Source organism: Penicillium argentinense (assembly GCF_028826775.1).
Source record: "Penicillium argentinense strain IBT 30761 chromosome Unknown utg000011l_segment0_segment0, whole genome shotgun sequence".
NCBI lineage: Eukaryota > Fungi > Ascomycota > Eurotiomycetes > Eurotiales > Aspergillaceae > Penicillium > Penicillium argentinense.
Genome location: NW_026622670.1, coordinates 203092 through 219257, shown reverse-complemented (window position 1 = coordinate 219257; position 16166 = coordinate 203092). Strand labels below are relative to the sequence as shown.

General features: G+C 52.8%; 7 protein-coding genes across 7 annotated transcripts; 4 read left to right on the top strand and 3 right to left on the bottom strand.

The window, feature by feature from the left end:
• Positions 1–1409: 1409 nt before the first annotated feature.
• N7532_011083 (uncharacterized protein) lies at positions 1410–2356 on the top strand (the record flags this gene model as incomplete). Its single annotated transcript, XM_056623574.1, has 2 exons — positions 1410–1795; positions 1816–2356. 2 exons carry the CDS (start codon positions 1410–1412, stop codon positions 2354–2356), a joined length of 927 nt encoding a protein of 308 aa, XP_056468562.1.
• A 1076-nt stretch (positions 2357–3432) lies between these two features.
• Positions 3433–4712, top strand: N7532_011082 (uncharacterized protein; the record flags this gene model as incomplete). Its single annotated transcript, XM_056623573.1, has 3 exons — positions 3433–3590; positions 3640–3877; positions 3936–4712. The coding sequence occupies 3 exons, from the start codon at positions 3433–3435 to the stop codon at positions 4710–4712; spliced, it is 1173 nt and encodes a 390-aa protein (XP_056468561.1).
• Positions 4713–5126: 414 nt separating this feature from the next.
• Positions 5127–6318, bottom strand: N7532_011081 (uncharacterized protein; the record flags this gene model as incomplete). The annotated part of the gene is made up of 3 exons (XM_056623572.1): positions 5127–5604; positions 5692–6002; positions 6070–6318. The coding sequence occupies 3 exons, from the start codon at positions 6316–6318 to the stop codon at positions 5127–5129; spliced, it is 1038 nt and encodes a 345-aa protein (XP_056468560.1).
• Positions 6319–8359: 2041 nt separating this feature from the next.
• Positions 8360–9157, bottom strand: N7532_011080 (GPI anchored serine-threonine rich family protein; the record flags this gene model as incomplete). The annotated part of the gene is made up of 2 exons (XM_056623571.1): positions 8360–8850; positions 8947–9157. The coding sequence occupies 2 exons, from the start codon at positions 9155–9157 to the stop codon at positions 8360–8362; spliced, it is 702 nt and encodes a 233-aa protein (XP_056468559.1).
• A 939-nt stretch (positions 9158–10096) lies between these two features.
• On the bottom strand, positions 10097–12193 carry N7532_011079 (CCCH zinc finger protein; the record flags this gene model as incomplete). The annotated part of the gene is made up of 2 exons (XM_056623570.1): positions 10097–10231; positions 10319–12193. 2 exons carry the CDS (start codon positions 12191–12193, stop codon positions 10097–10099), a joined length of 2010 nt encoding a protein of 669 aa, XP_056468558.1.
• Positions 12194–12547: 354 nt separating this feature from the next.
• Positions 12548–13413, top strand: N7532_011078 (DNA-directed RNA polymerase III subunit RPC25; the record flags this gene model as incomplete). Its single annotated transcript, XM_056623569.1, has 6 exons — positions 12548–12646; positions 12725–12814; positions 12870–12960; positions 13012–13075; positions 13136–13313; positions 13369–13413. Coding segments are annotated over 6 exons (567 nt in total), but the record flags the coding sequence as incomplete, so codon positions are not given.
• Positions 13414–14297: 884 nt separating this feature from the next.
• Positions 14298–15634, top strand: N7532_011077 (cystathionine gamma-lyase CYS3; the record flags this gene model as incomplete). The annotated part of the gene is made up of 3 exons (XM_056623568.1): positions 14298–14402; positions 14462–14547; positions 14611–15634. 3 exons carry the CDS (start codon positions 14298–14300, stop codon positions 15632–15634), a joined length of 1215 nt encoding a protein of 404 aa, XP_056468556.1.
• Between the last annotated feature and the right edge of the window lie 532 nt (positions 15635–16166).

Below are 16166 nucleotides of genomic sequence, written 5' to 3'. Positions count from 1 at the left end.
AAGGTTAAGTCCACGTTCTGAAACTCACTGTTCGAATGAAATGTTGCGGCAATACTGGTACTAAAGCACCCAGCGAAGAGCATGCTGATGGGGACTTTCGAGTCTAAGCCGTCAGAAACGAACGACCGGAACTTGCACTACCTACGCACCACGCAATGAAAACATACCATAAATTGAAAGTAAAGATATTCTCAGGTCTTGGCTGACAAAGTCTCCCAGGTATCAGCGGATATTCTTGCTAGGCAAGTAATAGGGCTTATAGAATGAGCCAGTACAGTAGAGCCAAAGTGACCACTGTTAAAATCGCTCATTTGTACTGCACTTGTAAAAAATAGATGGAACACTACATGGTATAGCCCACGGGCAGTGAGACGCGGAGGTCCTTCTTCGAACTGTCCATTCCATACTTGCACCATCCTTTTATAGCCACCCTTGAGTTCAAGATATTATTCAACGCCTAGCAGATATAGGAGACTACTAACCCCGATCTGGGAATCAATTTCTGTAATCAAATGTCCTCAATAGAAGTTCCGTGCAGTCGATGTCATAGATCTTCATAGATCTTCCAAGAATCTCATAGTAGATGCTAGATACAGAAGTGTCTTCACCAGAACGGTTCGTTTTGACCGAGAAGTCTCCTGAAGGTTTGACTGAGAGTGAGGTTGAAACTGCCTCTTATGAGCATAAATCTTTGTCTCGCACCAGTGCAAATTTAAGAGTACTCCGGGAGAGGAAGGGCCACATACTAATACAATAAAAGAGACGCAGTCAACTCTTACCCAAATGCCACTCACAAATACCACTCGCAGCTTGCTTTCTTATAGCAGCTGGTAAATGCGGTGTGAACGATTTGTCCTGAAGCGGATGAAGGGACAAGGGACGGAACTGACGTCATGTAAACAGGGAAGACGGCAAATTGCCACTCCTTTGTCTATTCTAAGGAGAGTCTGCCTCAATTACTATTATTTATTGAATATATACCACGAATTAAACCCAACCGTACTATTCAATATTTCGCTTTATGCTGAAGGATTTATAAATTCCGCGGAGAATCCACCGTAATAAGGCGGCAGTTGCTGGTGCGGGGACGATAAGATAGAGCTTACCTTATTCCAACTGAGCTGTCGAAAGGCAACCCTGAGTCAATAACCACTTCATAACACCAAGACACTCCAGGAGTCCTCACCAAAGAAACACCATCAGCCCTGACAAATTATCACAATCTCGCCTGAAGCTGCTTCTCCGACAGGGAACTGACTTCGCTTACGGGAATTCGCCGGTTAGCTCAACAGGTGGGGTTGCAGCCTGGCCTTATCACCAACGTGAACCCTCCGGCTCTTTCTCTCCAGCCTAGCTCGCACCTACTCCTGACGTTACGTACACCATTTACCGCAGACAGACCAGCGACGATGCTGTCCCTCCCCTTCCGCCTACGACGCGGTCTTTTCGGCGCGAACCGGGACGAAGAGAATAATAGCGACGACGGGAGCTCTTCGAGCTCGCAGCCAGAGCAAAGCACAGAAAAAGAAGTGGCGAAAGATTTCTTTCCTAGCCTTTGGGACGTGCTGAAAGTGCGATACCTACTGCAATGGAAGATTAGGAAGGGATTACCGCCTGAGTTGGTGGATGCTGTCATCGATGCGGCGGAGTATTGGCCTTCGACGGTGCATGAGATGGAGGGCAAGAGACGGGTGATGTGTGATCGGGATCAGGTTTTGTTGAAGACTGTTCCTCTTTGCTATGATCGGAAGGTTTGTCTCGCACCCTTGTGGTTTTCCTCGGCTGTCTGGAGATTGTACTCACTAAAATATCAAGAACCTCGAGGGATCAGAACCCAAACCACTCCCCCCACCGCACAGTACACCCATGCCGCAAAATAGTCTTCCACCTCTCATCGCACGACCAGGGCGGCGGACGCGCACGCGAGGATATGTACCACGGCTCATGGACCTGGTTCGACACAGAGGTCATTCGCGAAGCACATACGAAAAAGATGTATGTGGATGGAACCGAACAGGAGATTCTGGAGGATGAATTGGGCTATGTGAAAAAGCACTTCGAGCCTAGCGATCAACTTCTTTCCCCGCGCAGCAAGCAGGTCCAGATGAATGGGGCTCGGGTCTCGGAGATGCAGGATCGTGTGATTACCTGGCATTACCTCGATGATGTCGCTGCTAATTCTACGGAGGCTTATCATATCGAGCGCACTGAGGGGCGGGGTCGGCTCATGTTGGATGGACATGTTGTTCGTGAGTTGCAGGTTGGGGACTCGATTGCTCTTTGGGGGCGGGCAAGGTTTACCGGGTGGGCGAATTATGTGGATCGGGCGAGTGTGAGGATTTTTTGGGCTGTTTGAATCAGCTTGCTCTTTTGCAGATACTACTACAGTAGTAGGGCTGGTCCCTATGCTTGGTTTAAATGCAACTACAGGTGGTAGTTAGGTGTTGCACAGATACATGGTCTTTGACATATGCTTCAGTAGCAGAACCAGAAATAAATGTATAAGTTGTAAATGAGTAAAATATATAAGATAATAAAGTGTAGCATACTATCCTCCGATAGGCATGGCACCTAATGGCGTTATACCACCACGCCTATAGTTACTAACTGATACATATGGCAGCCTCAGGCAGCGAGGCAGTACGCAATCACGCAATTTCGCCAAGCCCTCCGGATCGACGCCAGCCAGCGAGTATAAGACCAAACGCCTCCCCAAATCACCTTTCCTTCCCTTCTTTCCCAAAAATGGCCCATCGACCGCCGTAACGATACTCTCAGCGCCAGCGATTCATCCGACACCCCCAACATTACCCCCGGTCACCCCAACCATGCCCCCGTGAAGGCAGTGAAAACCCATGATAGTCGTCCCTCTGAACCAGGGCACACCCGACACAGCCGACAGCCCGATGGCAACCGCCCGCGACAGTGGGGCGCTTGCGTCTGTCCTCTCGCTCTCGGCCGGCTCCTCCAGGCATTAGCCAATTCGAGGCATTGGATACTCAGCTGAGATGAGGGCGGAGTCATTTCGAGAGACGATCGGCCCGTTCTGACTTCTACTCGGTCGAGAGGTTGATCTGGCTGTGTCGGGGACCTGGGGATCTTGCGGTGGTTCCTGTCCCGCTCGTTGGCGACGGTCCGACTGGATGTTGGTTGCGTTATCTGCACTGCGAATGGTGATCGGTGACTTACGCATGCCCTTTCCTCGGTCTTGGCTGCTATAACGCCCCTTTTTGAACGCCCCTCTTGCTTTTGCGGTGTGCGCTTGGCTTGTGACGTTTCCCCAATGCTTATTTAGATACCCGAATGAATCCAGTTTTCTCCTTCTAAACTCTTGTCAACTCTTTACCCTCCAATTCCCCCACATCTTCATTTCCCACCATCTCCAAATTCAGTATCACTGAAATCCCCCTCCTTGAACGCCAGATCTCAAGAATGGCAACCCGCAAATGCGCCGCCGTGGTCGTCGGCGCCGGTCCAGCCGGCGTCGCAGTCGTCGGCAACCTCCTCGAACGCCAGCTGGGCGCAGTCGCCTGGATCGACCCCAGCTTCGAATCCGGCCGCGTCCACCGCAAATACCGCGAGGTCCCTAGGTACGATCGCATCCAGCGGCATCAGCGTTCGTCACTAATCTGCCATCAGCAACACCAAAGTCTCCCTGTTCCAGGCCTACGCCACCTCCCTCCAGCCTTTCCGAACCGTCATCGAAAACACACCCCGTCCAAATGCCTTTACAGCCATGGCCAAGCTGGACCAGGAGAAGACGTGCCACCTGCACTACGCTGCGGACATGATTCGCGCCCTGACAGACGGGCTGATCAAGATGGAGCAAGTCCATGCCTGCCGTGGCTTCGTCACGGCAGCTAACCTCAGCTCAAAGGTAGCATTCAAAACACACATACCCGGCAACAGCGAGATCCTAACTCTCTGGCATACAGTCCGACAAACCAAACTGGACCGTCCACATAAAACAAGACAACGAAACCGACCTCCACCTCGAAACAACCCGCCTAATCCTCTGCACAGGCGCACACCCAACCAACCTCCCCATCCCAGTCCCAGGCCTAAGTATAACGCCCCTAAACCTGGACGTGGTCTTAAAACCCAGCGAGCTAGCCACAACCCTCACAACAACACCAACAACAGTCGCCGTAATCGGCGCCTCCCACAGCGCAATCCTCGCCCTCCTAAACCTCCTCACACTCGCCCAAACCTCCCACCCGCACCTCCGCGTAAAATGGTTCACACGCCACCCACTCCGGTACGCGGAGTACAAAGACGGCTGGATTCTGCGCGATAATACAGGTCTCAAGGGGTCCGCGGCGGACTTTGCGCGTACCCAGCTTGAAGATTCGGAACTGCCTACTTCTGAAGCTGGGAAGGTTATCGAGAAGGTTGACACTGCCGGCGGTGAGAAGAGGGAGAAAGAGCTTTACGCGGAGCATTTGCCCGGTTGTCAGTACATCGTTCAGGCGGTCGGATTCACGCGGGACCCCGTGCCGAAACTGAGTCAAGAGGGCGAGAGTCTGGGGATGGAGTTTGATCATGAAACTGGACGGATGTGTAAGCCTCAGGCTGGACCGCCTATCCCTGGCCTTTTTGGGGCGGGCATTGCGTTTCCGGAAAGAGTTGTTGATCCGTACGGGAATGTGGAATATGCCGTTGGGTTTTTTAAGTTTATGAATTTTTTGAGGAGGGTTGTGCCTGGTTGGTAATCTATCTACCCTATTTGGGGGAGATGGGTGTGCTTGCTTAAGGGTTTGGATTTTAAGGCGCTGGTGTTTGGAGTTTGGTTAGAAGTGCAAATTCGATGCTTCATTGGGTATCTTGGGTACTCTAGAGATAGCTTTTTAGAGGTGTAGACCAAATCGTCGAATACATCGAATTATCAACATCGTTCAATCTGTTCACTCATTATATCCACAAACCCATTTATAAATGGACTTTTCGATTATTCAATTTACCCATCATCCGAAAATCCATTCATCAACTCCATCCCCATCCCATCTTATCCTGTCCTCATATCATGTCATGTCATGTCATGTCCATCAATCAAAAACATCAGAACCACCCCTCCAACCAACAAAACAAACGAAATGAACCTCACTCAATTTACGTTGTCAAACCGTTCACAGCATAAATGCAGCAACAACAACAACAACACCCAAAACCCATCCAGCCCTCAAGCCGGTCGCCGCGTTAGTAGAAGTCTGTGTCGCAAAAACATCCGTCCCTGTCGCCGTCGCCCGATACTCACTCTGACTCGCAACCGCCTTCCGATCATACCCGGTAGCCGTAACAGTATACGTCGTGGACGACTGGGACCAAGTAAGGACCGTACCACTGGGGGGCGCAGTCACCGTCCCGCCTTCATTCGAGAGCGTCTGTGATCCATTCGAGGGCAAATCACCCGGCTTATAGAACTTATCATCCGGGTCTGAGAACCCCGCATTTCGACAATCTGTCGACGAGAGCGTATCGTCGCAGCTGTCCCAGGCCCAATTTGGAATTGAGGTGTATAAGTTGGGCAGATCGGAGGGGAAGAAGATTGGCCAGAGGTCGGCGCCTGCGAGCGTGGGGATTGTGTGCGGGCAGACTTGCCATGAACTATTTTGTGTTAGTGGGTTAGGATGTGTTCGTTTTGTGAGGATGTGTTTTTTTTTTTTTTTTGGGTGTTGGGGAGGGTTAACGCACGCAGAGATAGCAGCACTAGCACCACAGCAGGCGCAATCAGTCGCCTGCTTAGCGATATCAACCCCATTAGGCAAATTCGAGAGATCACCGATATTATTCGGAATATTGTCCAGCGTCTTATCGGTGACGTTCTGGATGCAGGAGATTTGCTCCTTGCGCGCGGAGAGGGTTGTCTGCAAGACTTTACCTAGGTCGCAGGAGCATCTGTTTGGTGCGTTGTTCGGTGCTGGCCAGAAGGGGATGGGTTCGGTAGCGCTGGGGCAGACGGCGAAGTATTGTTGGACGAAGAGTTGGTATTCGCAGGAGTAGACCTGCACAGTATCAGCACAATGTATGTGGTTTTGGTTGTATTTAGTTGTGGCTGGGGATCGCGCATACCTGGTTCCAGCATGACTGCGCCATACAATTGATATACTCCTGGTGGGCGGTACATCCGCAGTCAACGATGCAATTGCCATTCCCGCTGCAGTCGCGAACACAGTCGCCCCATTTGTTGGCGACGTTGCGGTTGCAGGTGGTGTAGTCGTCTGACGAGGCACAGGCATGAGCTGTGATGTTTGTTTGGGCTTGCGAGATTCCTGCGAAGCCTAGCAGGGCGGCGGCTGAGATGGTATAGATACTGTGCATGTTGGCAATCCCAAGTATAGACCAAGTAGCACACTAGTAAGGCACACTGGTGGTAGTGTCTTCTTCGACTTTGTCTTTGCAGTGCGTTGCGAGCTTTGCTGGAATGGCCCGATCAACACCATTGTAAAATCGGGCGTCTAGCCATTTATAGCCCGGCTACACCGATCGGATCCCCGGCTATGCATGCATCTCAGGCGGGTCGATCATTTCGAACCGAGCTGTCATCGTTGGCAGAGGGCGCATGGTTGTACAGGGGATGGTCCACTCTGTTTTTAGCAGCCATCGCGCTGTGCTGTAGTGAACGAACTAGGGCATGACAATGCAAGGCGAGATGTACGCGATTAGTCAATTGCCTTGCTGCAGGGTGCCGGGGTCTGGGATGCATATTTCATATGTGTGATGCTTTGGTTCTGGCAGGTTGATAGGTCGAGTCGGGGAATACCCGAGTCACTTGGTCGAGGATTTAACGTCGATATCCCTTTCTTCGATCCTCCGCTTCCTAGCGGGGATTTTTTTTATATGCCGCCCTTGCTGCGACACGAGGTTGGATGAGAGGGGCTTTATTGGTGAGCCTTGCATGTCTGCACCTACTCATGTACACAGTGCCTTCGGCTGCCCTGCCGTCGTACCCACGCCATCGCACTCGCTGAGACGGTGAATGCGACAGGGAACCCCCTTCCCTTCTATTTTTTTTCTCTGCTCATGTACTCGGCGAGCTGCTGGACTGCAGTGGGCCGCATAACCGAAGTCGAGATGAATCTGAATCTCTCTGCTTATTCTGAGCGTGGTTTTTCGGGCTGCCATCGTCGTCATCGGCAGATGAGCGTGAGCGTGAGCATTGTGGACAGAGCCTTGCTGGACTGGAGGCGGGGAGAACTCGAAGGCTGAGCCGGTCGAAATGCAAATGACGTGAAACATCTAGAATTGGCATTTTGGCGTGGCAGAGTCAGGGACGGCGGTGTACCTCCACTACTATGTACAGCCGGCAGAAGCGGGCATTAGTGGGAAGGCGGAGATGAACCTGACCTGTCATGTCACGCCCTACATAGTCCTACATGTTCCCTTGTCCTAGTACCTGATTATGGTACTACTACCATATACAGAGTACATGATAAGACTTGGGATATTTGTATTCAGTGCGTATGAACCTCACCCACTACCCTTAGGCTAGCCACTGTAGGAAACAATGACGTCGGCACCCATTCCCGATATCAGATACGAAGTACGAGGGGTTGTCAGTAAGGTGGGCCGCACTAATGCCAACACTTGCACTAGTGCACACCTCTTGAGGGTCAGGCACTCCTCAAGAGGACACTTACTCGAGGGACCCTAAAGTTGGAGAGCGTGAATTGCGTCCCGCTGGTGGATCCACCGGCAGATCCTTATTACACGATCCATCCGCCCTTTGCATTAACCCCTTGCTCTGTTTACCTTACCATAGAGTAGTCAAGGGAGTCGGCTCAAATGAGTTTTTTAGATTGTTGTTCTTTGATGTCGTCACTACCCCTTCGACGGGAGGGAGTGTTTGTTGCTGCACTGGCGTTGTTATGAGATTGGAGTGTTTGTGTTTATCGTGGAGTCGTCAAGCCTTGATAGGCTATGTAGCGTAGTATTCATCTCCGAGACCCACGGCGATCCGTGATAACGGCTAGCGGGAGTTAGGTCGGAGTCAGTGGGTTGTTGCTGATGGGAAATACTCGGAGAATACCATAACTTAGTGAAGTGTGACGACTCAACCTTCACTTATTAGGAACTACAGTCTAGGGTAGAGCAGCCAAACTCAATTCCACAAAACACTAGTTGAGTTATGGAGTAGTTATGAATAAAATATTTTCATTAGTAACATTGGGGGGGTAATACATTATGCGAACATGAAAACTCAATCAACCGTCCATATCAACAAATATCGAACATACATATCAGCCCGGACTGTGCAGGGGACAGGTCCTCAGATGATAATCAGAGTAGATATCACATGCTGTACAACAAAAAAAAAAAATCGGGAGGTCCTCTGTTCAGATGACCTTACACACCTTACACCTTAGACCAGGGCAATGGCACCCGCAACGAGAGCAAGCATACCGCCCGACACAGAGTTGACGACACCAGCATTGGAGTTGGGCACATCGGTCGAGGAGGCGGAGGCAGAGGCCGAGCTGGAGCTAGCGGAGCTGGAGCTAGTCTCGGTCGCGGTGCTGGACGCGGCGGAGCTGCTGGTCTTGCTGCTGGCGGTGGTCATGGTGGTAGCGGTGGTAGCGGTGCTGGCAGCAGAGCTGGAGGTGGTAGCCTCGGTCGAGGTCGAGGTGCTCGCCTCGGTAGTAGTGCTTGCCTCAGTAGTGGTAGTCGCAGCCTTGCTGGTAGTGGTCGCAGCGGCAGTCGAGGCTGAGCCGGTCGCGCCGGCGACAGTGAAGTAGGGCAGGAAGTTGTAGTCTTCCAGGTCGTTGTCGTTGATAATTTCAATGGTGTACTTGCGGTCTGCGACCAGGTCGGTTGGGACGGACCAGGTGTAGGTGCCCGTGTTGTCGATGCTAGCTGGTAGGGGAATTAGTTCCGCGGAATTGGAACCCGTGCGTGCGCATGCACATTGAATCATTTGGAGGTATGATTCATCTGTGGGCGAGTACTTACAGGCAATAGCCGTGCCAGAGGTGGGAGTCGTAACAGAGCCCCACTGCAGACGCAGGGAGATTGTGCCGGGGCTCAGGTTGTCCCAGGTCACAGTGGTCGATTCGCCGGCCGTGAAGGTGTAGCCACCGGGCGGGTTGTTGAAGGCATTGTCCTTACCGGCGGCGGCGGCGAGGACAGCGAAAAAGGTGGAGGCGAGAATGGTGAAGCGCATGGTGATGGTTTGAAATAAAGACGCGAAAGCGAAAGTGCGAAGAGCTAACGAGGCTGAAGGAAAGAATGGAGTGGGTGGATGGTTTTAAGGAGCGGCGCGGACAAATCCGGTGTTAACGAAGGAAAGAGGCAAAAGGCGTAGGCAGCGCCCCCCGGAAGTTTAGGGAATCAAGCGTTATATGGGGCAGCACTAGATTTGGAGGACTAACACTAACACCCAGCCTAGCCTCCTCGACACTAGTCTAGCCTCCGGCAGCACCGTTCAAGGGTCGCTCTGCCGGGGGCTCGACGAGGCTGGCCAGTCACGCCAGCGTGTCTATCGGCGAACCGTGGGAAATTGGGAAATTCACTCGTGGCGGCGATCCACGAGGCGCGCGGTGGCCATTCACAGCGCTCGCTTGCAAAGTACCTTAATAGAATCCCCACATACACATTACCCTAAAAGGTACCCTAAGGTACACACTAGACTACATCCAGACGGGAGATTGGCTCGGCTAGGATCCTGGAGGAGGCACAGCAGGCTTGGCCTATTTTTGAGTCGGGAGAAATGCCTCCATTGTCTCTACCTAGCAGGTGGCTATTCTTAGTGTGCACTTATGGCTGCCTTGCTACCACATGGTAAATTTGAGTGTTGGTATCAAATGTCATTGTGATCTTGCAATATCATCGCACATAGCAGGGAAATATCTAGTGCTTCTGCAGAGTTTGCGAAATGAGGATGCGCATGTTTATCATTTGGCTCGCCCACGCGGGTCGCTGGTTGTCAATCGGACTGCAGCCCCTTTTTCGCGTGGTTCCTGACGCCAAGTCGTACAGCGCAAATATATAAGGTACAGATGGTATAATGATATGTAGTTCATAATTCGAGGCTTCGACAACTCTGCCCTACATCACAGTGCCCAACTCCTCTCATACAGTAGTTAGCCCGTAGATAGTGGAGCTAGGCCGGGATATCGGTCTCCATCTGCGGGGCGTCCGAACGGTCGTTCGTCGGCCCCAACAGTCCATTCTGTCCCAGCCAGACGATGACTTCCATCGCCCGTCGGTCCTCGTCTTCTTTTTGTCGGTCGAGTAGCTTCGTGAGTTGTTAGTATTTGTAATAACAATAATATTAAAAAAGAAAAAACAATACGAATAGTGGGGATGGGAAAGGAGAACTCACAGCCTGTAAAAGTCCCTTGCGCCCCTGCTTCTCCTTATCCTTCTGCTTCTCCTTCTGCTGCTTCGCCTTGGCCCGCCCAGCCACATCATGCGAGAAACTACACTGCTCCCCGCGATTACACTTGCCGCTGCGCGCAAAGTGTCGGCAGAGCTGCTTCTTGCCTTCGCGCGGTGGCGGCGGGACCTTCTCGGGTCCCTGCCGTCGCGAACTGGCTTGTTCCGGCGCCGAGTCGCTATCGCGGTCGCTATCCGAGTCACTGTCCGAACTGCTTGCGCTCTCGTCGGAGTCTGACTCGGAATCACTGCTACCGCTCGACGAGGTCCAATCGCTTTTCTCGAGATCCGACAGGTCCTGCGAGGGGCCGGCAGCATTGATGCTGGCCGGCTCAGCCTTTGCAGGAACAGGATTAGCGGGGGTCAATGCCACGGCTGGAGGGTCGAGGGTCATGGGGTCGGCAGCTGGAGGCTCAGGCACAGAGTCGGCGTTCGGTTCGCCGGCATCTCCATTTTCTTCCTCATTGTTGCCACTTCCCAGCTGTTTCTGTAGAGCAGCCACCTTGAGACGAGCCGCTTCGGCTTCCGCCTCGGCCTTAGCGAAGCGTTTCTGCTCCCGGTCCAGGTTGCGTCGGATCTTGTCCGCCTTGCGCTGCGCTTTCATCGCCGCGCTCAACGCCGGGTCCGCATTCGCGTCGATGGATTTGCGGGCTTCTTTCTGCTTATCTTTGTTGTCGCTCTTGCCATTTGCTTTCCCCCGCTCATTCATCTTCTCTCGTCGAGTAGCTTCGCGGGCGGCCTTGGCTTCCTCTGCAGCCTTTTGCTTTTCTTCCACACGGGCTTGCGTGGGGAATTTCTTTTTCCGCTCTGCAATCCATGCTTGGATGTCGGCGGGTGATTGCAAATTATTTGTTTTACCCTTGTAAGAGAACTGCAGCGGGGCGGCCTCGGCGCCTGGTTGCGACAGTTTCGACTCCTCGTCTCCGTCCTCCTCTTCCTCGCTCGACTCGTGCTCCTCCGTTTTCGGGGTCAGGCCGAGCTGATTGTGTTTGCGCTTTCGTTTTCGAGGCGGTCGTCGAGCTGCGTCGCGACTGGCGTCCACGGCTGGCGGCGGTTTGCACGGCAATGGGTTGCCAAAGCTGGGGACGGCCGGGGCGGCCGGCGTTCGCGGGACCGTGGACTGAGGCTTAAAGGCAGCGGAGTGATCACGCTTGTTGTTCGGCGGCCTTGATTTGGGTCCGTGGTTCCCGTGGTTATGATGGTTGTGCGGGTGAGTCGACCACCCTCGGCCATGACTGTGTCCGTGGGTGGCTCCTCCGTATGGTGTCGGCGTCGGTGCTGCAGCAGACATATCCGCGCCCCACGGCACAGAGCCCATCACCAGCGGAGTACTCGGTGGGGAGGCATGCTGAGCAACATTCGGCGGGTAGGGTGGTGAATTTTGTGGAGTAGGGTACGATGCGGCGGGCGTCAAGTTGGCCGGGCCAGTGTAGTGTGATAGCGGAGTGTAGGCGGCCGATCCAGCGGGCTGATGGAAGTTTTGAGGTGGTTGGAAGGTAGGCGGGTTGGGCGGGCTTGCGAAATTTGTTTGCGTATGAGGATAGGGCGGGGGCGCAGGCATGTACGACGTCGCCGACACTGGTTGAGCTGGATACCCATAGTTGGCCTGCGCGTAGTTGTATCCTGTTGTATTTGTCGAGGCATATGGAGGACGACTCCCGTTCGACGAGTGATTCCCGCCTCGACCTCGATTTCCCTGGCCTCGCCCCCGTCCTCGTCCGCCGCCGCGGCCGTTATGCTTGGGCGGGTGGTGGGCGGGTTGGGAGACCTGGACGGGCGGAGGAGGAGGTGGTGGAGGGAACGAAAACCCCTGGGAACTCATGATCCCTCTGTGAGGTCCCTTGAGAAGTCTTTACACCATCGCGCGACGGCCGCAAACAACGCGAAAAAAAATATTAAAATTTCGACGATCTGCTGCGCCGCGAAAGTCTCGACAGCTTCCGACTTGACAGCTCGCGCGTCACGTGCCGGTTCCACTCGGCCGTTGATTGGCGACAGGCTTTTTGGTGCACATCCATTCACTGATACTCAAAGAGCAAGAGGAGTGAGCACAGGACTGTCGGGAGATCTTCTGTGTCTGATCTCACTTGTTCATCGACCACACCCGAGTGCACTATGTTTATTCTTGTCGGTTTTCCCCCGCTATCAAATGATCTTTCATGCTGACCCGTGCTAGACCACCATCTCCGATCTGATCCAGATCTCACCCGAGGACTTTTCCAAGTTCAGCGCCGTGGCGATTGAGGACAATATTAATGAGAAATATGCGAACAAAGTATGTCTCGCAGACACAAGTTTTGTGCGCGTATAGACTCGTGCAGCCCGCTGTGGTACAAATGTCTGATTCGTTTAGGTAATTCAAAAAATCGGGCTGTGTATCAGCTTCTACGACTTACTAGAGTCATCAGACGGTCTGATCGGCCATGGAACAGGTCTCGTGAATGTGAACGGTACATGCAATCTTGCACAGCGGATTCTGAGCCATGACTGACGTTGAGGCAGTGAAATTCCGATTGATCGTGTTTCGCCCATTCAAGGGAGAGATCATGCTGGGCAAAATCGCCAGTGGGACTGAACACGGTATTAAGAGTGAGTTCCGCCTCCTGCCAATGTTCTATCACAGACACTGATTCGGTACAGTTGCCGTGGAATTCTTCAACGACATTTTGATCCCGCCAGAGCTCCTTATGCCCGGTGCTAAATTGTGAGTGACGCGAACAGACCCTGAAAAAATGATCTGTTAGAAGAATGCTAATGAGTGCAGCGACTATGCGGACCAAGTCTGGATCTGGGAAAATGACGAAGGCTCATGCTTCTACTTTGATGTCGGTGAGGTCGTGCGGTTCCGTGTTGAAATGGAAGAATGGAACGATCAGGTCCCCAATGGACCAGAGCTGGCAGATGGGCCGGTCATGGAGCGCAAGTCGCCATACTCCCTTATTGTATGTCATCCCTTGCCACTGCGCAGTATACGAGCATCATCTAACTGATCTACAGGGCTCGATGCAGATGGCTGGTTTGGGACCCATCACCTGGTGGTGAGCTGGCTTTTCGCCATACAATACACCTACCCCGAATACTACGTACTTTATTGACGAGTATTTTGGGCGGGCTTTTACATTTCCTTAGTCGATCAGATACCCATGCCGGCGGTCCGGAGACCGACGGCTCAAAATTCATTCCGAGCATCTTGCATAGACCTCGTCTCCTAGCACGCCATTTTATTATTCAGAAACGCCTTCAATTAAGTAGTACGTACTTTCAGTGGAAATGAGTTTGTCAGCAGGTCCAGGTCCAATCATGTCCTGGTCAAGAGAGCGTCCGAGGGCAGGTTGCATGGCGGAGTGAGCAATCGGAGGGTTCGCCGCATTCGTCATGGAGGGCCAGTCGAGATTGAAATCTGAGATCTACTCGGGCCAATCGTGTGTTTGACAGAACGCCAGTACCTGATCGACTATCTGTATTTCTTCTATCCATAGTCAACATGGTACAGGGTAGACCGCTTCTTTTGTCTCCGAATTCTCAGGCATCACTCCGACACTCCGAATGCTCGGCTCGGCGAACAGAGATTTCGAGCCAACCACCGCGGCTACGCCCGGCTGCGGCCCCATCAGTGGGGAAATCAAAAGGGAGACAGCCACTTACACTCCCTCGATCGATCGCCCTATGGCACTGACAAAGCTGGAGACAACGTAAAAGAAATCCTCGTTCCATACTTGACGCCTCCAAACTTTTTTTTGTTTGGGATCACAAAGCATTCTTCTCAATCCGGCCGATTGTGCAACTTCCACGCGGCTCTGCTTGCTAATCATTCCAAAGGCGGTGATCTCATCTTATCGGCGATCAATCACATCATACAGCTCATAAAGCTTGCCTTTTGCTGCCCTTTCTTTCTTTTTTCTGCATTCGCATTTCAATCCGCAACGATGGGATCGACTGAGAACAGCCACACTACCGACCGCCGCTTTGGCACTCTGGCCGTCCACGCCGGTGCGCCACACGACCCTTCGACCGGTGCCGTCATTGCTCCTGTATGTACTCCGCACTGCATCCCCACGACTGTTTGAGAGTCGACTAACATCAGCACAAGATTTCCCTCTCGACCACCTTCGCCCAGACCAGCGTCGGTAAACCCGTCGGCCTGTACGAGTACACTCGCAGCGCCAACCCCAACCGGTCCGTCGCAAAACATGCCGCAACCCCAGCGCATAGAAATGGCAGCAACTAACAATCTCACAGTGACAACTTCGAGCAATCCGTCGCAGCCCTCGAGAACGCCAAGTATGCACTTGCCTTCTCATCCGGCTCCGCTACGACAGCCGTCGTCCTGCAATCCCTCGCCGCAGGCTCCCACATCGTCTCCGTCTCCGACGTCTACGGCGGTACTCACCGATACTTCACCAAAGTCGCCGCCGCCCACGGCGTGCACGTTACCTTCTCCCCCTCCATCGAGCTGCATGTCGAGGACCTAATCCGCCCCAACGAGACAAAACTCATCTGGATTGAGACCCCCTCCAACCCCACCCTGGGTCTAGTCGACATCCAAGCTGTCGCAGACATCGCCCACCGCCACGGCATCCTCGTCGTTGTCGACAACACCTTCATGAGCCCCTACGTCCAGAACCCGCTCAACAACGGCGCCGACATCGTCGTCCACTCCGTCACAAAGTACATCAACGGCCACTCCGACGTCTGCATGGGCGTTGCAGCCTTCAACTCCGAGTCTTTGAACGAGCGCCTTTCTTTCCTGCAGAACGCCATCGGCGCCATCCCCTCGCCCTTCGACTGCTGGCTCGCCCACCGCGGCCTGAAGACGCTGCACCTGCGTGCTCGTGAAGCGACCAAGAACGCCACCGCTGTCGCGCTGGCCCTTGAAGCCTCCCCGCACGTCCTGGCGGTCAATTACCCCGGCATCGACTCGCACCCCCACCGGGCGATTGCGAAGAAGCAGCACCGTGACGGTATGGGCGGTGGCATGCTCAGTTTCCGCATCAAGGGCGGACAGAAGGCTGCGCATGATTTCTGCAAGTTCACCAAGATCTTTACGCTGGCTGAGAGTCTTGGTGGCGTCGAGAGTCTTTGTGAGGTTCCTTCTAGCATGACGCATGCTGGTATTCCGAAGGATCAGCGGGAGGCTGCTGGTGTGTTCGATGATCTTGTTCGGATGAGCTGTGGTATTGAGGATTCTGAGGATCTTAAGGCGGATGTGCTTAAGGCTTTGGAGACGGTTGTTAAGGAGGCGAAGATTAATGGGTATGCTTAATGGATCTGCTTAAAATGGGGTTTTGTTGAACTGTTGTCATTTGAGTTGATATTGCATGCATCATGATGAATTAGAGAATAGACGAATATCCTTGGGGAGTGTTTATTAGACGCTCCGTTAATTTCCACGTGTGTTTCTTCCTCATAAATCAGTAGCAGACCTGGTAACCAAAGGTCCACTCAAAAACCCGCATGCTGGATTCACGCATAGCAACTACATTATTAAATCAAAGCAAAATCTCACTCCGGCCGAATCTTAGACGGCACTAATCCCATTTGGGCGTCTAGACTTCGACCGATACTCAGTTTGATCTCACTCAACATCTACTATGCCCAAATTGCATAAATCACTATCTACTAAGACTTTTTTTGGACTTTTGAGGCTAGATCAAACTAAATCATCATGGCCCGAAGAGGTTTAGTCGTATTGAATCAAGGCATATATTGTGATCATGGGAAACCAACTTGCAACTTAGCCTTACTATTCTCACTTCCTTGCCTGCTTAGTTCGATTTGAATCATTTCGACCAGGA